At 40.2% G+C, this 21,486-nt stretch overlaps 1 protein-coding gene across 2 annotated transcripts; it reads right to left on the bottom strand.

The window, feature by feature from the left end:
• Positions 1-1,410: 1,410 nt before the first annotated feature.
• SLC25A19 (solute carrier family 25 member 19) lies at positions 1,411-15,127 on the bottom strand. 2 transcript variants are annotated; one of them, XM_026701973.2, is made up of 7 exons: positions 14,977-15,127; positions 14,417-14,604; positions 12,568-12,723; positions 9,026-9,196; positions 6,144-6,327; positions 5,708-5,838; positions 1,411-4,624 (listed from the first exon to the last, which is right to left on the bottom strand). In XM_026701973.2, the coding sequence occupies exons 2-7, from the start codon at positions 14,546-14,548 to the stop codon at positions 4,424-4,426; spliced, it is 975 nt and encodes a 324-aa protein (XP_026557758.1). In that variant the 5' UTR covers positions 14,549-14,604; positions 14,977-15,127; the 3' UTR covers positions 1,411-4,423. The 2 variants fall into 2 exon arrangements, with proteins under 2 accessions (XP_026557758.1, XP_087781003.1); XM_087924877.1 differs by having other exon boundaries at positions 3,218-4,624; positions 5,747-5,838.
• Positions 15,128-21,486: the final 6,359 nt, after the last annotated feature.

The following is a 21,486-nucleotide window of genomic DNA, read 5'->3' as shown; positions in this document are numbered from 1 at the left end:
TGGGCCGGTCACCGGGACCAGAGGACTCCAGGATGAGCTCCAGCATGAATCCAAAGGCTCGGAAGAACTAACTATCAAGTCCCGGTGACCGATGGAGATTGGATCCTGCAAGAGTTAACCTGTCTGCTTGCCTTTCCATACTAGATTCTGCCATCCAGCAGCGAAAGCCTGAACCAGAAATAAGGAACATCAGTTAAATACACAAAGTCAGAGACAAAGTCAAGGATTTGGAGTGCTGGTCCAACAGCCAACTACTGATGTCTAATGAGTGATCACACACACACACACACACCCACACACACACACGCACACATTGTGCAGAAATATTATCCTGGGTATATTCATTACACGCACCATACTTTCGAAGTCCTTTTAAAAATCTTTTCATGTCTCCACTAATGCTATTGCTGCATACTCTCAAATGCTTTTCTTCAATCTACGCAGAGGCCAGGGACTGCATCCTCTACTACTGTTTTACATTACAGTACCTGAATTTAGAAGGGACACTACATTATACTGGTCATTGGATGTCAGAACTCCCTTCCTACAGAGATAATGTCCCGTTTTTTTAAAAAAATCTGCAAACTGAGAAGTCAGAAATGGGACAGGCTTTCCACAAACAAGTGGAATATGCCTGCCTGCCCTGCCTAAATGTTGAGTTGAAACTGTGGAAGAGAGATAGTCTTTTAGATAACCAGGTCACCAAGGCTTTATAAATCATAACCAACATCTTGAATTATCTCTGGAAACCTGCTAATATTCAGTGCAGCTATAGAGCAAAGATGCTACATGAGTAACATGTGGCATGTCCATAATTGCTTGCCACTGTATCCATATCCAGCTGTAGTTGAACAGCAACTCCATGTGCATCACACTGCAGCAGCCCTGGCGTAAGGTAACGAAAGCACGAATGGCTTCTTAAAAGAGAAGGGTACAATTGAGACACTGGTTGGATTTGTGAGAAGATTTTGCAGCCAGGAACAGAAGCTGTGTGTTCACGAAGGTATGCATAAACCCTGAAGGAGCAAGGGCAACCCAGTACAGGACTAAAAATAAAATATCCCTGACTCTGGAGGAGAAGCACAAAACCACACAGCCATCTAGTCTTATCAACGCTGAACTTGGAACCTACTCCTCCCCTCCAGGTTTTCACCACCTTTGCAAGCACTCAAATGAGACCTTTTTATTTTTAACAGACTCCCAAATACAATAATCAGACATTAAGGGCACTGTTTATAAAAAAGCAAGTTTATAAAAAGCCTTTCCCTGCCAAACATCCGCTGCCTTTCCCATAAGTCTTTCCTAGGTACTGCTTAGGTGCAGTAAAATGAAAAGGGATGTTTACATGCTGCTCCTCTGTTGGATTCTCAGAAGAGTGGCGATCGCAAAAAGAAAAAAAACAGTCCACAATTATGATAAATATAATTATATATTTATTTTTCTTTCAAGATAGACACATGTTCTGTGGACTAGAAAATTGGGTGGTCCAAACTGTCTCAGGCACAAAAAATAAATCTTTAAATGAAAAATACAGACACAGTGTTATAGATTAAGCATTCATGTTAAACACAGGGAGTGAACAAAAATTCAGTAATGGAATCTGAAACCTTGCACAACCCTAGATGTCTACAAAGATCATTTAGATTACAGTACTAGGAGTACAAGTTTGTCTGGGTTCTCATTGGCATAGGAGTCCAGCTAATAACCATCAACGGTTTTGGAGGTATGGCCAGAAACTGCAGACCTAACACTGAAGTATTAAAGTATACACTGATTTTGGCACTGTCATAAGGCACAATATCTTAACATTAACGTATTTGAGGAAGCAGATTGAAGGACGCACTAAAGGATAGAGGAGAACTGAAAGATAAGTGACCTGGCTTGTATTTGGAGACTACAAATGTCAAGTGTTCCTTCTTTCTTTGGATTGGTGAGACTTCATGCTTGCCTTTTAAGCTTGCTAGTTTGCATGCTTAAAAAGAAGGTAATTCTGACAGAAAGGCAGGTTTCATGAGCTAATGTACTGTATAGGTAGGGAAAAACACAAGAACCCTGGCAGGGTGTGTGGCATTCGGAAAAGACAGCTGAAGTTTTTACTCCAGACAAGGTAATTGCCCAAGTTCTTGACTGGGTGGGAAGTGGGTGGCCAGCAATTCCTTATGCCCCCGAATTCGTGCCTTTCAAAATTCGCCAGCAAGAACTATCTTCTTTGCAAGGCTGTTTACTTTGGGGAACCAGGGTAGTTATCTCTTCCAAGTTGCAAGACTCGGTTTTAAAGGTCCTGCATGAGAACATAGAACAAAGTTTGCACAAATCAGGGCCCTTCCAATGGTATGCAACGTAGCTGGAATGTGACTTTCACAGCTCTTATGAAAATAAATACAGATAAGAGTACAAAGAACAACCTGACCCCAGTAGGTAAGCAAAAGAAAGTAGCTTGAAACTTTCCTGCTTGCAGTCTCTGTACTTCTAAACAGCAACAGCTCTGATTCTACTGATTCAGCATGATTTGATACCAAAAGAATTAAAATCCTTCCTGCCAGTAGCGGAAGCTTCATAAAAAGAATTTGCAGATACTGCTGGAAACAAATCTCTTAATTTTTTTAAGCCTCTCTCTTTCCAGAAGCTTTGCTTATATCTTATCAGGTATATAGCAAACTGGAGTGTACTTGTGTATTACTTCAGTACCTTCAACTTAGCAGTGTATCTGAATGTGGATTGTCCTATGCTGAAAGGATGTCACGGAGTGGAAATCAACTTGATTGCTGTAAAAAAAATGGTGATTTCCCAACTCTTACTCTGTCAGGTTGCAGTCTCTGCTTTTTCCCCAGCTACTATGCAAAGGTTATAGAGTACAAAAATATCTACATAAATAAATATACACTATTTTTATGCTTTTACATTTCCATTTTACAGAAAAGTGCATAGAAAATGGGCAGGGAATAGAGAATCAGCTTCTTCCTGTGTATGAAACTGGGACTATGACAACTCATATTTTATGTCAGGCAAAACTGAATTAGTAGAAGAATATTCAGCTTGTGAGGACAAAACCTTAAAGCAAACTTACTTAACCAAATTGCTGTGAAATGTATTAATGTAAATACAGAGTATGTACCAGGAAACTGAGAAATCTATCTTTCCATGACTTGGAAAGTAAAGGCTGCAATTCTAAATGTGCATAGTGAGATTTATTTCTGAGTAAACTTCAACAAGATTGCACCAATTGTTTAATTTTCTTTATAGCTTCCATATATATATATAAAATTGGCCAAATTCAGCCAGGCAAACAATTCTTTTTTCACTAAATGTTAAGAGTTTGCTGCAAAAAAAATTCCGTTGTTATTCCAGAGCTGCTTCTTGGGGGAAAAGAAAGCTATCAGGGGATAAATATTGTTTTAAGAAAAATCATTACAATAATTTAAAAGATGTATCTTTTCACAAAATGAAACTGAATAATTGTGTAGTCAACACCATTTTTTCATCACTTTGATTCAAAATGTAAAAGTTTAAAACAAAAACTTCTTAAGCATTTAGATCCAGCATATGTGTTTTAGTAAGAAGGGAGAAGTTGATAGTGCAAAAATAGAAGTGTCGAATTTACAATCCCCTTGTATGCTTGCCCTCTATTTTGAATTTGGAGCAGTGGCAAAATATATTTATGTATGGGTAGGGCAAGAGGAACCATGAACTCTAATGGTCCTGCTAACACAGAAGGGAAAGAAAGGCAGATCTTCCTCTACTTCGTTTAGGATTTTGGCAACAGACAATTTCCACATACTCACTAATGAAACACTGTAAAATCACAGGGCCTGCAAGAACCTCAGCCAAGAGGCAAGCGAATGGGGGAATGACCTGACAGAACACCTGTAATATTTTTACTGTGGGGCTGAATGGCCAAGGCAGGTAGTTGTCTATTAAGCAAATGTCCCTAAATGCCAGGACATCCAGCTTATCACAGGCATTGCAAAATGGCCATGCTAGAGGAGTCTGGCCAGCCACTAGTCAATATACGGTTCGGTTTAAGGGTATAAAGTTTTCAGGGTCACAAAAGGGGATTTTGATATGTGACCCGGGGGTCTGATTGAAACCCTCTGTTATGAAACAGTAGAAAAAGTAGACACACCTTTGCAGCAAAGATCTTCAGAGGCCTTGATGATGAACCTCATCAAGACTCACAAACGCTGCAACTGCAGACTAAAGAGGCAACCTGAGCAGGTGTTGAGGTCAGCCACCGTTTCTGTTTTGAACCAAACCATTGAGTAATGTGCATCCTGGGCTTGGGCTGAGAGTCACTTGTCTCAAATCTCCAGTCCCATATGTCTTGCCTCACCCTTCAATCCCCAACGATGTTGGCTGCAGCTGCCAGAATTACACTCTAAGAACATCCACTGGAGGGGAAGGCAGGTAGCAGGTCTTGCTTGCATTAGCCTTCTTGCTTCTTGGAACCACCAGAGTCTTGCATTGTTAGCAGAAGACTGCAAAAGAGCTCATACCAGAAAAAGGTGAAGCCGGTGGAGAAAGCAGCCTTCAACATGCTTGGGGAGAAGCCCTTGAAGAATCCTCTGGGTCCCTCATCCAAGATTATCTGTCGGGCACAGTCCATGATGCTAGTGTAGGTTCGAACCTGCAGACACAAGAAGTGAGTGAGAAAGAGCAGAGATTCAGGCTGGGTACAAAGTCTTCTCTCCTAGATATAACAGGATGTTGGATTCAGTCTCATGTAATCATAGGGAAAAGTCATGGCAAGAAGTGCTATGTTAGTGCTCTCTCATGGATTCTGAAGCACCACATAGCCAGATTATGCATATTGGTCTCCAGACAGAAAATGACAAAAAGAATCAGGAATAGTATACTTAAGAGCTATGGATTGAGATTTAGGGGAAAAAAAGCCACCACAAACTGGCTAGTTGAACAAAAAAGAAACTCAGCCAAATATTTATAACACAGTTTTATTGTGAAAAGGTGTATGTTCAATACTTTGAAAGAAGAAGGTTGAATAAGGTGGCACCAACTAAGTTGTGCCTTATTATTACACAGACAAGATGTGAGAAGCCTTGAGTTCAGGTACTCCCACTTCCTCTTTTCTTCGCACACCATTTAAAACTACTAGGCTCTGTGTATAATAAAGCAATCTCTGTCAAAATACGGGCCATTGTGGCTTGCACAAACTGTAGTTTATTCAACTGCAAGCTGAGCAAAAACACAATGTGATGAACTGCCATCCTTCTGCATGAAACAGGATAAAAGGGCAGGAGGGAATGCACCAGCCCCAAGTTCTCATCTAGAAATAGCCGGGGTGAGGTGTGGGGGGGCAGCAATGGCTCCATTACAAGCAATGCATCCAATATACACTGAAAGGCTACAAGCATCAAAGCTACGAGATCTCAGTGGTGGGCAGAACATACTTCTAGTAATGTCTTCATCAAAGGCAGGGTTTCCCAACCATAGCAACTTCCTGGTGGGCGTACTTCAACTCCCAGAATCCCACAGCCCACATGGAGAATTCTGTGAGTGGAAATCCACCTACCTGGAAACACTAAAATAAGGGAACGAGAGCAGGTGAGGCAGAACTCCTATTTTAGATATTGCATAAAAGGGGAAAGTCTGGTTGTTTCAGCGGATGTACCCCGCTGCCTGATATATTTAGCATGGAAAAAGAGAGGAAAGGGAACAAGAAAGATCTCCACAAGTCAAATCCCCTTCTCACCTGCCCGAAGGCTGCCCTGGCTTGTTCAAAACCACCTACTTGCAGTCGCTTCTTGAACAGGTCAAAGGGATAGGTCAGGGTTTTGCTGAGGACACCAGCACAGCTGCCGCACACTAAGTTTCTAATATTACCTGAAAAACCAAGAAGTTAAACGTGGAAGGAAGCACTCCAAAGCTAACTCTGATCCTGCCCTTCAAAGCCCTGGACTGGTCAACATAGGAGAGTCATGAGCCACACGGGGGTAGGAATATCTTTATGAAAGGTTCTCAGTGGGTACCTATTTACTTACTGATATCACACTTACAAATTGGCCACCAGTTGATTTCCAACCTTGAGGTAGCAGACTTTCTAAGCCCAGCTTGGGGACAGACAGCCCACCCGGTATAACCGCGAGCTCACCTGCCCCCCTTTTCCCTGCCCCGCCATTAGCACCAACCTTTCTTCATCTCTTCGCTTGGAACAATCCAGTTGTACACTCTCTTCAGGAGACTGTAGAAGGAAAACTGGAAGCCGGCATAAGGAACAATGGCAATTATGGTTGGGCTGAGTCCCCTATAGAAAGTCAGGAGCCCTTCCTTCTGGTACATGCTGACCACAGCATGGCGGAGGTTCCTGTAAATCTAAAACAATTTAAGGAGGAACATGTTTCCTTGACCATGATGCAAATTTTGCTCTCAGTATGGAAGCTAGATTTCAGCTATGCTGTCAAAAAGCTCCATTACCTAAATGGGATATCTACACTATTTACACTTCTGGTCATCATTGTATGATGGTTGGTCGCACAGCCAGTCAGATGTTTACACTGGGTTTGGCATTTTTCTCCATCTATTGAATCCTTCCCCAAGACCTGAGATAGGCAGATGTTTGATGTTCTTAAAGGTGTTATTGTCATAGGCACAACGTGTGAAATCACAGCTACCAGTTCATTAGCTGCTGTTGGCCTACATACTCATTGAGTTCTTCCCAAGAATATAGGATGTTTTAATGTATTGGCAGATCCCAGCAGTGTGGCTATTATTTATTCGCTTTTCTGCTCTGAAGAGTACTCAAGTTGGAAATAATTTTTGTTTAAGGAATATAAAACTTCAAAAGCCCATCATGATAAAATCATTACTAAAAGCAAGTAACCAGTTAAAAACTCGATGAGAGAGAGAGAGAGAGAAAAAGAAATATCCCTATGGATTTCCTAAAGACTGATCTCAGGAAGCCTCTCCCCCATGTGCCAGGCAGAGATCTCTGGCAGCAGAGGCCCTGTGCCTTTTTGTCATGACCAGACAATCCCTGTGCTACCCTTTGCTCCTCCCACACAGCTGCCTTCTCAATGGGGTACTGAAAAGCAAAATGATCTATTATGCAAAGTACAGTTCCTATGATGCCTATCTGGACAATAAGATATAAACTTGCACAGCTAATATTCTGCAGGCATAATAATCCTTCTGTGGAAAAGAATTTCTGAGCACAGAATTTCAAATTTGTGTAAGAGAGGCAAAGACTGTTCCCACAGGAAACTTAACACCTGAAATTTAACATGTATTAGAATAAGGAGCTTCTGGAGATAAAACACATGTTTTCCTGGGTGAACAGTGATAGACCAGGAAAAGAAGCAACTTCTTTTACGGAGCTGCTGACAAGTAAAGAGACCCTGACCGTCTGGCTGTGAAGTACCTCTTCCACTTTGCACTTGAATACTTTGTACTAAAATGGCTGGATTCAAACATATTAAGCCAAAATAACTCTGCTTTAGTAAACAAGCCATATTGATCTAATTCCCACATACTGTAAACCTTGATGGATGGTGATTCCTATCTTTCAGGTTGCTTCCCTATCAGGTTTATAGCTTTTCTCAAGATGCAGGTGTTTATCAAAGTCTTCCCTTCACCCTTTGGGACTCTGCATACTTATTTCTTCATCAGCCCCAAGCACTCCTCCTAGCCTTGCCTGTCAGTTTCCTAACATATCAACCAAGAATCTTGTGACACATAAAGAGGACAGGCCCTCCTCTGTCATCCATGGAAGTCATAATCCATCCAAATAGATTAGACCTAAGGAAAATGGTAAGCTATGAGGAATTATTAGTCAAGGAAAATCAAATCAAGAACTAAAGGAAAATGGAATCATAATTGATGGTGGCCATATTTGCAAATCCAAAATATAAAAAAGACTTAAATTTTTTTGGTTTTGACAAAGGGCAGAATCAATTAGATAAAATCTTAATGGGACCGGAACAAAATTTTTTAACTAAAATATACAAATACTTATTAGACTTCAAAATGGAAGAAGAAACAGTCAAAGGCACAATGATTGCATAGGCACAGAATTTTGGACACACTATAGAATTAGAGGAATGGGAGAAAATATGGAACGTAAATTATAAGTTAATGGTATCCGCGGCATACAAAGAAAATAGGTACAAAATGTTTTATAAATGGTGTTTAGCTCCAAAGAGATTGGCAAAAATTTATCCCAACGTAAGTCCCAAATGTTGGAAATGTAAAAAAGTTGATGGTACATTTTATCACATGTGGTGGTTGTGCCCCAAGACCAGGACATACTAGATCCAAATCAAAAACTAGTTACAAGAGATTATTGGGTACCAGATTGAGCTCAGACCAGAAATCTTCCTCTTAGGAATCATCAAAGATAGATTACCAAAAGAAGTAAAATATTTATTGCTACACATTACAATAGCCACCAGAATAGCCTTTGCGCAGGTATGGAAAACTCCAAATACCCTTAACGAAGAATTAATAATACATAAAGTAATGGAAAGTGCTGAGATTTACATGTTAACATTGAAACTGAAAGAAAAAGATGACTCTGAATTCTCTTTTTAATTTGGAACAATTGGTATAAATGGTTAACAAACAGAACTAAGAAGTGAGACAAAAAACCTAACTGGAATAATCCTTAAGAAAGTAAAACATAATTTCATACATTATACAAAGATATAAGAATAGTAATCATAGTTAAAGCTATTATTAAATATTAAACAAATGTAATATAATGTATTAGGATATTTAAACTAAGAACCTGTATAGATGCCAAGAACGCTGTTGATACCATGATGTTTTATGATGTAATAAAAGAAACTCAATGACAGTCCCTCCTATGAAAGCTTATGCCATAATAAATGCATTAATCTCATAAATGGCCCTAAGACTCTAAGTAAATTGGAAACGAGTCAGAATGGCACCATTTCATTAAATAAATACTGTTGGTGTAAAGTAAGGTGCCAGAATATTCTCCAGGTAGCAAAAACAGAATTAATCTGGAAGCACTGGGGTGGGGGTGTGGGGAAATTTTTCATCCATCTCTTACCTTCGGTTCTCCTTGGGCAGCCAAGCGAGTGCGCAATGTGTCAAGAGGCTGAACTGTTATAGTAGCAGCACAAGCAGACAGACCGCCACAGATAAAGTGCACAGTGAAGTCACGAGCATCGTAAGATGTGCCATGGTGTGCCAGCTTCGTCAGAAATTCAAAGCTGACAAACTTGTAAAAGAAAACCAAAACAATCAGAAATGTACATATTTGATTTTAAGAGAGCCACCAATCACACAATGGTATTTTAAAAGAATAATTTCTGTTAATGCATGTGGTCCAAAAATTCAGGTTTTGCATCTCTGAAGTAATTAGATAAGTACTAATTACTATGCTGAATCTTTTTTCACTTATTTCATTTATAGGATTTAGGATGGTGGATGTCTCTGGAAGTCCATAAGTATCAGTAGAGCTGCATAGTTGGTTAATTTATGGCTCAATGGGTTGAGTGGATCCAGTTAACATAGTTAGTTTATGGTTTAATATGCTACAATATCTGAACCTTAATAATTAGGTAAATCCTTCCTCAATTTATACTGAGTTAGCATGTGAGCATACCCAACATCTGAGAAAGAACCATTTGGACTCCTCAGAATTACATCAGTTTACAAACTAGTATCCAAGATAGATTATCATTAAATAATCAAAACAAGAAGAGGCAGCTGAGGAACTTCCAGTTTGGGCTTTTTTGGCGACGGACCGAAATTGCGATCGTCTGCGGTTTTGATCCGTGCTCGTCGCTGGAGTGCCCCGAGCCGTGCAGATTCGGGGCTGAAGCCACCCCATAGAGGTGGTGAAGAGCGGGGAGCTGTCAGTGGGGTTGAGGAGAGCCGCATCTCTCCTCCTCGGCCGGCCATTACTCCCTTTCCCAAAGGCGGTTGCAGCGGTGGTCAGAAATGGCCACCTCAAAGAAGAACCTGACCAGACAAGATTGTGCAAGAGGAAATTTAAAGGAGAAAGTATGACTGACTGGGTTGAATGGAGAACATCTATTTAAGGTACCTGGAACCTGAATTTTAAAGACTAATACTATTCCTAAAAAAGATTTTAAGCTGAGAAAGAGAAAGGGAAAGGAAACGGAATTGGCTTTTTTCCCTCTAATATCAACAGTTTTAACTGACTTGGCACATTAAGAAGAAGAGATTCGAATAAGAAACTGATACTAATCCACTTTGACATTAATAGGCTACTTCTAGCTGAAAATAAAGTGTCAAAGGGATAAAGATTCTTGGATAATTTAAAAACTTTCTTTAAAAAAAGAAAGAAAGCAGGGGAGGGATAAAGGAAAAAAGAGGGTGGAATCTGGAAAATGGAGGAGACCACCTGGAACTTTAAAAAAAATATTGACAGTGGCATTTTAACAAGGTTTGCAAAAGATACATTGTAGGTAAAACTTTGTTATATGCAAAACAAAGCCCCTGGAAAGAGAAAGTGAGAAAAGAAGCAAGAAACAGTTTTGGATTATTGGATGATTCCTGGAACTTTGGATGGAGGATTCTAATGAAATAAAATAAAATCAATTGGGGGTTGTTTAAAAATTTTTTAAATGGCATCACTCCTTGAAGAGTTAAAAATGAGACTTAAAGAACAAAAAGAAGAAGCACAAGACGGAAGAGGATCTTTTGGCTTCGTATTTCAATTTTTAGAAATGGAGATCTTGAACTATGAATAACAACAAGAAACGCTGGCAGAAGAAGAAGGGCTTGACAATGAAGAAGCCATCTTTAATGACCAAGCAATTTTAAACAGGGTAAAAAAGGGAAAAGGGGGGAAAGGGAGTTAAAAACTTTAGCACTGAAGCAACAACCCCCCAAAAAGAGTAATTTAAAAAGTAATCATAATATCAGGAAGAAGCAGAAGGGAGGATCACAGAAGGGAGAATCAGATAGAAAAGGGAATAAAAAGGGGAGGGAGAAGAAGAGAGGGAAGAGGGAAAGGAAAAGAAGCTACAAAAGACAGAAACAAGATATAGAGGTACAGGAAAAACGTACAAGAATTAAAGGTATAAACCTATTTAAAAGACACAGAGACAATGGTTAAAATTTAACTTAAGGAGAGGATTCTGCAAGGGTGCATAGGATAGCATTGTTATATTAGAAATAGAAAAGGGTTAGAAAATATGTTAGATGATTAAAGTGATAGAAAACATTCTATTGATGTGTAATGGAATATTTGTTTGTAAAGAGAATAAGGCTCTCAATGATTTAAAAATAACGTTTAAAAAAAACTGAAAAGAAACATGGAAGATTTTTATCAGTTGACAAGATGAACTTGAATAAGAATAATAACTTTATTGACTACTGTTAATAATTGTTGTTTGGTTTTTTTATTTAAATATTTTTTTATTTAAAGATAGTAATAAGTAAAATATGAAATATAGATGATTAAAGTGAAAGACAACTGATATTACTAGGTAATGTTAAAAGAAATAGAAATGTAAAAGATTGTTATTAATATTAATGCGGAGCTGTACTTGAATAGAATAATTATTCCATTTAATATTGTTATACATATATACACAGATAAGAATTTTGTGTGTACTTTAAGGGAATGTACCAAGAAGAATTCGATTGAAAATAGGTATGTGTTACAAAATAGAGGTTAGAAAATGAATGTTATAACTGTAAAGATGTAACTTAAATTTTTAAATAAGATTTGAAAAAAGATACAAAGGTGTTACGCTCCAGTCTAGTAATTACAGGGGGAAATTTGTTTTATGTGAAAAGATAATATGAAATCATAAACAGGACAGACGAAAGTATAAAAACATTGATCAGAAAGATTTTAAAAATTAGAAAAAGATATGAATGAAGAAAGGAATGAGATAATTTAAAATAAGGCTATAGGAAGTAAAGAAAGGGAAAAGCTATTGAAAAAATTTGCGAAAATAGTTATAAGATATGGATTAGAATGTATAAGATAAATATGCATTGAGTTTATGTCTGCATGGAGAAGTGATAACCTGGGTCCACGCTGTTTTCAAAAAAAGATATTTTATTTGTATTTGTATATTTTGTGAAAACTTCAATAAAACTTTTATTAAAAAAAAAAAAGAAGCGGCAGCTGATGTGCTTCTCATCCTTTGGCAAAAATCAACAGATTTTATTTTGCATTTCAGGATCTGGGATGCAAAGTTGTAGCAAGAAAGTGAAATCAGAGAAAATAGAGCAAAGAGTTTTTTGGGCTCTAAGAGTGAGATTTACAGAGTACAAAGTCTGGACAAAAGAAAACAAGAGTATCACTCTTGTGCAAGCATGGAGGTTCTTAATTAACATTTAAAATTATTTAAATTAACTCATTACCAGAACAGAAAAAATGTGCAGAAAAGTTAATATGAAATCCCAAGTTTTGCTAAGAATAAATCTTTAGTCCCAGAATCATAACATTCCATGTTAACAACTCAATTGTGTCATATTAATTCTAAAAAAAATAAAATCAGTTTTTGAAAAGAAACACAAGAAGGCAGCTAAACAGATCTCTCTGGAAGTTATGAAAATTGTCAGTTTTCAGGTTGAATAGATAAAATATTATTTGATTCTCACCTGGACAGCCCCATATGTGATGGAAAGAAGTTGAGCAGGGACATGACCTTTCCAAAATGCAGTGACCCCCTCCTCCTGAAAAATCTTACCAGCAGCCTGCCAGATACCATGATACTTCGCATGTGGATTTTTGGAGGAAAGCTGCTCTATCTGAAGCTGAAAAATGATAGCATGAGTAAACTTTCTAATACTTATGTGGAAAATTTAAGACTCCAAAATATCTTAGGGCCATGATATTATCATCAGAAATGTCTTAGGCTATGGTATTTTCTGATATACACTTATTTATCTGGAAATAATCACTATTTACCCTGGCAAGAAATAAATAAATACAGGTAGTCCTCAACTTATAACAGTACATTTAGAGCAGTGGTGGTATTCAACTAAAGTTGCCACCGGTTTGGTGGGCGTGGCTTGGTGGCCGTGCTTTACACGCGTGCACACTTTGCATGCATGTGCACGCCAAACACGCACTTTGTGCAGGCACAGAGGCGTTCTAACTTGCCTCCTGCAAGCCTGCACGATGCTGGTTGCTGCAGCAGCTGCCATGTGGCGCTATTGTGCGCCACGCAAAACAGCTGTGCTTTAAATTCTGGCCATAAAAGTGAGTATGGGAGCCCGGGAGAGCAGGTGGGCCAAACACAGAGCAGTGAAGAGAACTGGTTCGGTCTCCACTGCTCATCGCCGCTACCGGCTCTCCAGAACCGGGCAGAACCGGTTGAATACCACCGATTTAGAAACTGTTTAAAGTTACAAGGGCAATGAAAAACAGTGACTTTTATTATTTACACTCGGATACTTTACAACTGGTTCATACTTATGAAGGTTGCAGTGTCCCGAGGACATGTGATCATCTTTTGTGACCTTCTGACAAGCAAAGTCAATGGGGAAGCCAGATTCACTTAACAGCCAGGTGACTAATTTAACAACTGCAGCGATTCACTTAACAAATGGGGCAAGAAAAGTCATAAAATGGGGCAAAACTCACTTAACAAATTTCTCAGCCACATAAATTCTGGCCTCAATTGTGGTCATAAGTCAAGGACTACCTCTATTTACTTTGCTACTTTAGAATAGGCATAGGCTTCCCTAGCCTTCCAGCAACTTTAATCACCTGGAAGGTCACACATACAACACTGGCCTGTAATTTCAGGAGGCTCATCCCAAACTTTGTGCAGAAAGTGAAAATATTAGACTACAAAATCTTCCCAAAAGTTTAGAATATGTAGAAGGGAAATTCAATTAATCATCTTTTCAAGGGGCCAAAATATTTTTTTAAAAAACCCTGGAGTAAACAAAGCAAATCTTTAAACATCCTTAGGTAATAATCATCAGGCTTCCTTGCCAAAGCAGTGCAACACCCAAGGAAAACCACTACACTGAGTTGCACAATACAAGCACAGGAACTACTATGCTAAATCAAGCGGGAAGGCTTTCTAGTTAGTACACTCTTCCCAAGGGGCTCCTCAGATGCTTGTGGAAGTCCATCTCACAAGCCAAGTATGTCAGGAAGATACCTGTCACCACCTGCCTCCGATTCCATACAACTATTGTAACTCTTGTAGTAGCTCTGAATAGCTGCATCAGTGCCTTCAACTAAAGAGCCACCTTCTGTTCCTTTAAACGGGGACCAACATCTTCAGGTGAAGGAACCGTCAGCTGCGTTTGTCTTGATGCAATTCTGTCATTATGCAAGCAGCTGAGGGGGAAAAAACAGCGGGCTCTGTCATTAAATTATACAACCTCTGGAAATGCAAAGCTAACGGCCAAATCAGCTCCTTAGAAGAACGTTAACCCTCCGTCCGTTATCCACCTTCCTCTTGATTGTCCGACGTCATAAAGATAATACCTGAAATCGAATCTTCAGCACATCAAAAGGGCCGATCATTGCCCGAGTGACCAATCCGGAAGCGGATCCTGCCGCCGCTACTTTCAGAGTCGAAAGGGAGCTACACTCGGAATCCGGATCATAGCCAACCATCCCTACAAGGTCTACGGACCTTGCTCTCCATGCACGACCCCACCCGGGCACCAACACTGGAAGCAAAGGGCAAAAAAAACAAAAAAAAGGAGTCGGATCGAGAGCGGATGCCGGAGAGCTTCAGCTACAGCTGAGACCCTGTGTGTGTGTGTGTGTGTGTTTACAAAGAGAAAACAGTGCATCTGAGCATGTTTAAAGTTCCATTCCCCCGCAGCACTGAAGAGCCGCACGCCGGCTTTGCGCGGCCGTGAACCGAGCACGTGTCGTCCTCAATCAGCCTGCCCGGCGGCTGATTTTGTGGCTGCCTTGAGAAATAGACGCGGCAGCACCAGCACCAGCACCAGCACCAGCACCACCACCAGCCCAGGTTTCCCCTCTGCGACCCTCCCCGGGCATCGCGACCCTCCTTCGGCTCCAGTGAGGCTCACCCAAGAGCGCGGCTTCCCACGGCAACGAAATGCGGCGACCAATCGGAGCCTTGGCAAGGAGTCAACCCGGCTCCACCCGAGGACCCGAAGGACGGGTCTTGAAGGACGACCTCACGCGGCTCTCGCTCGGGATGACAGCCGCCGGGCTCCCTGGGAAATGTAGTCTGCAGTGCTGTGGTGCCTGAGGAGCGAGGCGGGAGAAAAGTGGGAAGCGACGGCTTTCTTTTAAAAAGGCTCTGATGAACGGCCATAGGCGGACGCGTTTTAAGTGGTCTGGGACAGATTTCTTAAAAATTAGCCAAAGGAACCGCACAACCCGGAGAAGAAGTAAAATACAGATCCTTTCTGACTGCTGGACGCCACTCCCGTGACTCTCCGGTAATTTATTCTCGACGACGGCAGCACCAGGAGACTTCAGTAAAGAAGTCTCGTATTTCTCTGGAAACATCTGTACATGGGGACGGCACAGCAAACCTTTCCCATTTTCTAGTTGCAGGGATAGGAAAGAAGGGAGATGTGTCTCTGTTTCTTGTGGGCTTTTTATTAAGGCGTGGCAGCCATGCACAAGTTTTGAAGACGTTTTTTCCCTGCCACCACAAAGCGGTGTATAATATAGTTTGCGAGCATAATTTAGTCCCATATCTATCAAAGATAACATCTGTTCAGAGGATGAACCGAAACGAGTTTTCCTGTCGTTTCCACCGTTTGTATTACATGGTGAAGCTACTTCAACAAGCAGCCTTGATCTTACCCTATCAGAGTTTGAGTTTTTATTCCTAACTCCAGGTTGGGGTATCAAAGGGAAATAAAGACTATTTAGCTGTGCATAATTTGTGTAGTTGAACCTGGTACTCTTCAATTATGTTTGGTTTTAATAAGATCTGATGTTATAAGAAAGAGTTGAAATCCAATGCCATCTGAAGTTGCCAAGTTTGAGGGAAACTAATGCAAATCAAAATCACATGGCTGAATTCACACATGAACTAAGCTAGTACAAAATTATCAGTTTGTGGAGTAATGTAATGTTAAATGAATGTTAATACATTATTCAATAAGGTATAGTTAAACTAGCTTAGGATAATTAGAAATCCAGACTTTTGTGTCTCACTCAAACCATTATTGAAAGCATTTGCACCAAGACAAATTCCTTCCAAATCACACTTGGCCAATAAAGAATTATATTTTATTCTATTAAATAAATCAGGGTAATATATGAACTCAGCCTCTTTTACCAGGTAATGCTGGTGTGTCAGCTATATCCTTCATCTGGAATCAGTGAATTGGCAATCTAGCTAACAATGTACCATAGATTTCCTCTGAACATAATATAGAAATTGTACCGCTTTAAAGACATTGTGCAATCACATAGCAGGATTGACTGCTTTGAAGAAGGGGAAAGGGGGAAGCTGTGATTTGCCTATAAACCTCTGCCATATTGGGGCAGTCCCAAAGTACCATCACATCATGCCATTGAAATAAAATAGCAAACAGATTTGTGAGAGGAGATGAAATTTCTTTTCAAATACTGTATATACAATATCTGTAAACCATATCAATCAGAAAAAAACTGGACAATGCACAATAGGGAGAAAAAAACAAATCTGAAAATATTCATAATAAGCAATCAGGTTAATAAATAAACCATAGCATGCTCAGATGCCTGTCCCTAATCACATTATAAACCAAAGGTTCACTTTTAACCAAATGTTTTTAAGAGCCTTCCAGGATGCAAGGAGAGTAGAGCCTGGCATCTTACCTGAGGAAGCAAGTTCTCCCCACCAATTTGCCAAGGAGGCACAACCACTTTTGTCCCTGGTGTTCCTCCCACTGGACTCAGCTCCTGCGCCGCCCCAGAAGAGCAGCCACCACTGTCCAGCCACCGCAGTTGCTCAGACACTGGCAAGCCAGGGCCTCGGTGTCTCCATTCAGGCACCTCCTCCTCCAGCATCCCACGTGGAAGCGGCACTGCAACAGCCCGGAGAGGGGCAGAGCTGTGGGCCAGGACGGGCAGGCCAGGGCTTCCCTCCCTCTCCGCCTGAATGGGGTTCTTGTGTGGTTCCAGCCCATGGTGCATCTAGTGTGCGAGTGGCTGCATTAGCTGGCTAGTCACTCTGGCTTTCTTGCAGCAGCGGCAGCGGCTGCTCCTCTGAGGAGGCGCAGGAGCTGAGCCGGGTAGGAGGAACACCAGGGACAGAAGCGGTCACGCCTCCTTGGCAAATTGGACTGAAGGCTTGAACTGCTTGAATTAAAATACCCTGACCACAATTCAACTCAAAATTTCTGTTGCTAGGTGAGATAGTTGTTAAGTAAATTTTGCCTCATGACCTTTCTTGCCACAGTTGTTGATTGTCAGTAAAGTCAGTAACACAGTTATCAGGGGAATCTGGCTTTCCCAGTGACTTTGTCAGAAGGTTGCAAAAGGCAGTCACAACCCCAAAACACCACAACTGTCATAAATATGAGTCAATTACCAAGCATCTGAATTTTGATCACATGACGGCATGGGTGTCAAACTCGCGGCATCATGGTGCTGTCATATTTCACAATGTTTTTTCCCTTTGCGGAGCTGGGGTGGGCGTGGCCTATGCATCCAGCCTATGGGCCTCCAGTTTGACACCCCTGAGATACAATAATGGTCGTAACTCTGGAAAATGGTCATAAGTGTCTTTTTTCAGTGCCACTGTAACTTCGAACCATCACTAAATGAACTCTTGTAAGTTGAGGACTACCTCTATTGGCATCTTTGTGATTGGAGACCTCTGGATGCTGCATCAGAGAAGAAGGGCACTTATGCTGGATCAGTTCTATTAAATCTCCCCTTCAGAGCTCCAGCAGACTCTGAGAGCTGAGGATCCTAGTGTCTACTACACTTTGTTGCCATATCAAGGCCCTTCCTTCCATTCAACATGCCATGGCAGTATTAATACAATTTGATCATGATGTCTTGTAGATAATAAATACTTATATGCTTTGAATGAGACAAAACACCCCAGATCAAAGCCTTGTGGACTGAACTGAAAATATATGCTACCGATGTATCCAAATGCATTTGTAGTCCTAGGACAAAATCTCAATGATTGGGCTCTAATGATCACACTCTCTACACAAAGCAGAAATGACATCCTCACAATCCTGACGACAACAGATTTCTCCTCACACATAGGTCAAAGAATCAACTATCAAACATTGGCAGATCTCTGAGTGGCTTAAACTGTCTTGGTAAGTTAACCACTACATTCTAAATGGGGCCTTTGACCATATAGCCAAACTGACCTATCTATCTGGCCCAAGAGAGTGTGCAATGTATTATATAATTGTTTCTAGGGACCTTCTCCCTTTTGTCAAGGCCCTAGAAGTTACTCCTAAGTTTGATAGTGTTCATCTCCCAATTTGCTTTATTTAAATGTTTTCACTCAAGGAACATATACTGAGGGTTGCTACCAACCCTTATTAAAGCCAGCAGGAAGAATTTACCACCAAGCTAAGTGGAGCCCATATTTAAACCAAATGATAACCAAGATATTGGCCTCAGATCATTGATGGTACCTACAGTCTGCCCTGATATCAGCTGAGCCTCCTGATGCACTTTTAGAAAACTGTAATGCCCATGTCTAAGAGCTCCACATATATTTAACCCATGGTAAATGATGCACCCTCAAGACAACATTGCCACTCCAAATCATAGTTTGACCAGGACTGTGTTAGTGGCAAAAAACCACAACCCTCTCACTACCACTTACCAGTCTTGTATATCCAACATAGCATAAGCTGCACCGGATTTCTTCCAACAGAAGAGAAACTATAAACCACTGCTGACATGCAAGAAAAAGGAAGCCATAAGAAACAAGCGGGCACATCTCATTCAGGCAATCAAAGACCCAAAGACTCAATTCCATCACATGACATCAAGCTCCCAAAGCAACGGTCCATCCACGGTGGACTGCCACGTTCCCCCAAAGACTCGGGAGGGCACATATTCAGGAACTATACATGGATACTCTGTGAAAAGTGGAAGTCCTAGCCAAACTATAGAAAACCCGGCAATGTGAGGATTAGTGACAGTGAGAGAGATGAAGAATCTTGTTGTTCAACTAAGATCAGGAAAGACCACAGGAGAAGACCTGATCTTAAATTATTATTATTTAATAGTAACAAACTTCTGGGCTCCCACTCTGACCTTGCTCTTTACCTGCATAGATACCCGTGGCTGAATCCCCAAGGATTGTCCCCAGACACGTATCTAATCAAAGTGCTTCACATTTTTTCTAATGTTGAATGAGGGTTTGGTTTTTTTTTAATGGATTTGGTAAGGCCATCCAATTCTGGGAGTATACAACTATTCCAATACATATATTAAAAACACTACTATAAACCTTAGGACTGCCTGGACCAAAATGACACTCCCTAGCTCTGCTCCACAGCCACCCCAATCCCAGACATGGGACCACAGCCAGTCTAAGAGATTTCTAGAAAGCAAGGAGAGAAGGAGCCCTTGTATCTCCGGGAATGCTCTTCCAGGGGGGGCGAGGCTGCCACAAAGAAGGCATGCTTCCATTGTCCCATAAGACGACAAATTTAAGTAATGGGATTTGGAGAAGGCTGACTCTGCCTGAACGCCTATGTTTGTTGTTGCTGTGGTTACTTACTGTCTATTTAGAGAGTAGTGGCAGCATAGGCTCACTGGCAGCCAAGATTTAAATGTCAGCCATATGCCTTCTACTGCACAGCTAACAATTTAAGTAACAAGTAAGTGTATGTTTTTCCTTTTTAAATATAAGCTTGGATGAATATGTCATCTAGAGAGGTGATATTTGCCTAAAATACATTTTGTATGCAGAATGGAACACAATTTGCGAGCAGAACTCAGCAAAGATCACATCGGTGGTAGGTTATCAAGAGAACTAAAAGAATTGTTTCAAAACAGTTTTGCTCTTGTATTTTAATTTCCTTGCAGCATATCTAGAATTGGTATGAAGTTAAAGTATAAAAAAGTATAAATTCCATTCTGTAATAATGCCAAATTAAAAGCTTCTTTTTAAATTCAAAATCAAGCAGGCAACAAACCTCTCCAACTTGTTTGTCTGATGGGCCCATCTGAATTTTGGAGTGTGATTTACTCAATTGACCTTGTGACTGATCCACAAACTAAGTACTTGCGCCAGGTGTGCAAAACACACTGGATAAAATGTGATTGGCTAATTTACAATTCAGCATGTCATGTGCACACACAGCCATTTGGTCATCCAAACTAAAATATTTGTAGCCTTTACCATGGAATTACAGAAACCTGTACCCAAGGTTATAATCTGATTTCTTGAACTCAAAATCATCTTTGTTTTGAATCTGGAAAACGTTCGGTTAAAAAGCTGATAAAATCACAAACCAACCCATGTTCTATTGTGCAAAATGTTAAGAAAACCTATTTGCATGCTTAGATATATTATGCAAATTCAGAAAACTGGTTGAATTAAATGTATTGTAAGAACATACTACATATTGCATAATACTTGGTTATTTGGGGAATAAACAACAATCTTAATTGGATAAAAATAGGAAAATCCTTAAGAAAGGTATGCTTTTAATTTCTGAGCCATTCTGTTAAAATTGTAGCAAAGAGATTAAAGCATCCAACGCAAGATTAACTGAGAAAAAGCAGTCCCCAGATTGAATGACACAGTACATTCTTTCATAAAGGCCCATAATAGATGCCTCTGTCCTCCAAAACTGGTCCTTAGATATAACAAATTCTCTCAGAATAGAAAGCACACTGCATTCAATAAAACTGCTAAAGTGCCTCTTCTTTCAAGACACTTTCAAAACCTGTGAGAAACCAAGGGATAGCTGTGTGCAGCAAGGAATCATTCTGGATGAAAGCATATAGAGCTGTGGAACTGAAAAGCAGAAGATAAGAAATAGTGAAGCTAATTTTGTACCCTGCTCAGAAAACAAACATCCATATACACCCAGGCCCTAATTATCCCTGGTGAAAAAGTGCACAAATTGCAACCATTCTTTTAGTGACTGCTTGAAGTTACAATGGCACTAAAAAAAAGGACTTTTTCATTAGTTTTTCACTTATGACTGTTGTAGTATCCCCATGGTCACATGATCAAAATTTGGCCGCTTGGCAACTGGCATGTATTTATGATGGTTGCAGTGGTGTCATATCATCATCACTTGCAAACTTCTGACAAAGTCAATGGAGAAATTCCTTTAACCACATTACTAACTTAACAAATGATTCACTTATGGCAAGAAAGATTGTAAAATGGAGCAAAACTCACTTCACAACTCTTGCTTATCAAGGAGATATGCTCAGCAGGTTTTCCCTGCTTTATGTGCTCCAAAGGGAACCTAGAGTAATAATTTTAATTTAAATCAAAGTTAAGTTTTTATCTGGTCCTTCCCATTTCTGAGAGTATAATCTCCAGCATGTTACTATAACCAACCCCCCACTGATTCTTTACATGTGTTATTTAATTGTAAGTGTTAATAAAGAAGACACTGATA

The sequence above is a fragment of the Pseudonaja textilis genome, chromosome 2 (genome assembly GCF_049901715.1).
Source record: "Pseudonaja textilis isolate UNSWEBS1 chromosome 2, rPseTex1.2, whole genome shotgun sequence".
Taxonomy (NCBI): Eukaryota; Metazoa; Chordata; class Lepidosauria; order Squamata; family Elapidae; genus Pseudonaja; species Pseudonaja textilis.
Note: the sequence above shows the minus strand (reverse complement) of the source record. Positions and strands in the feature narration are given on the sequence as shown.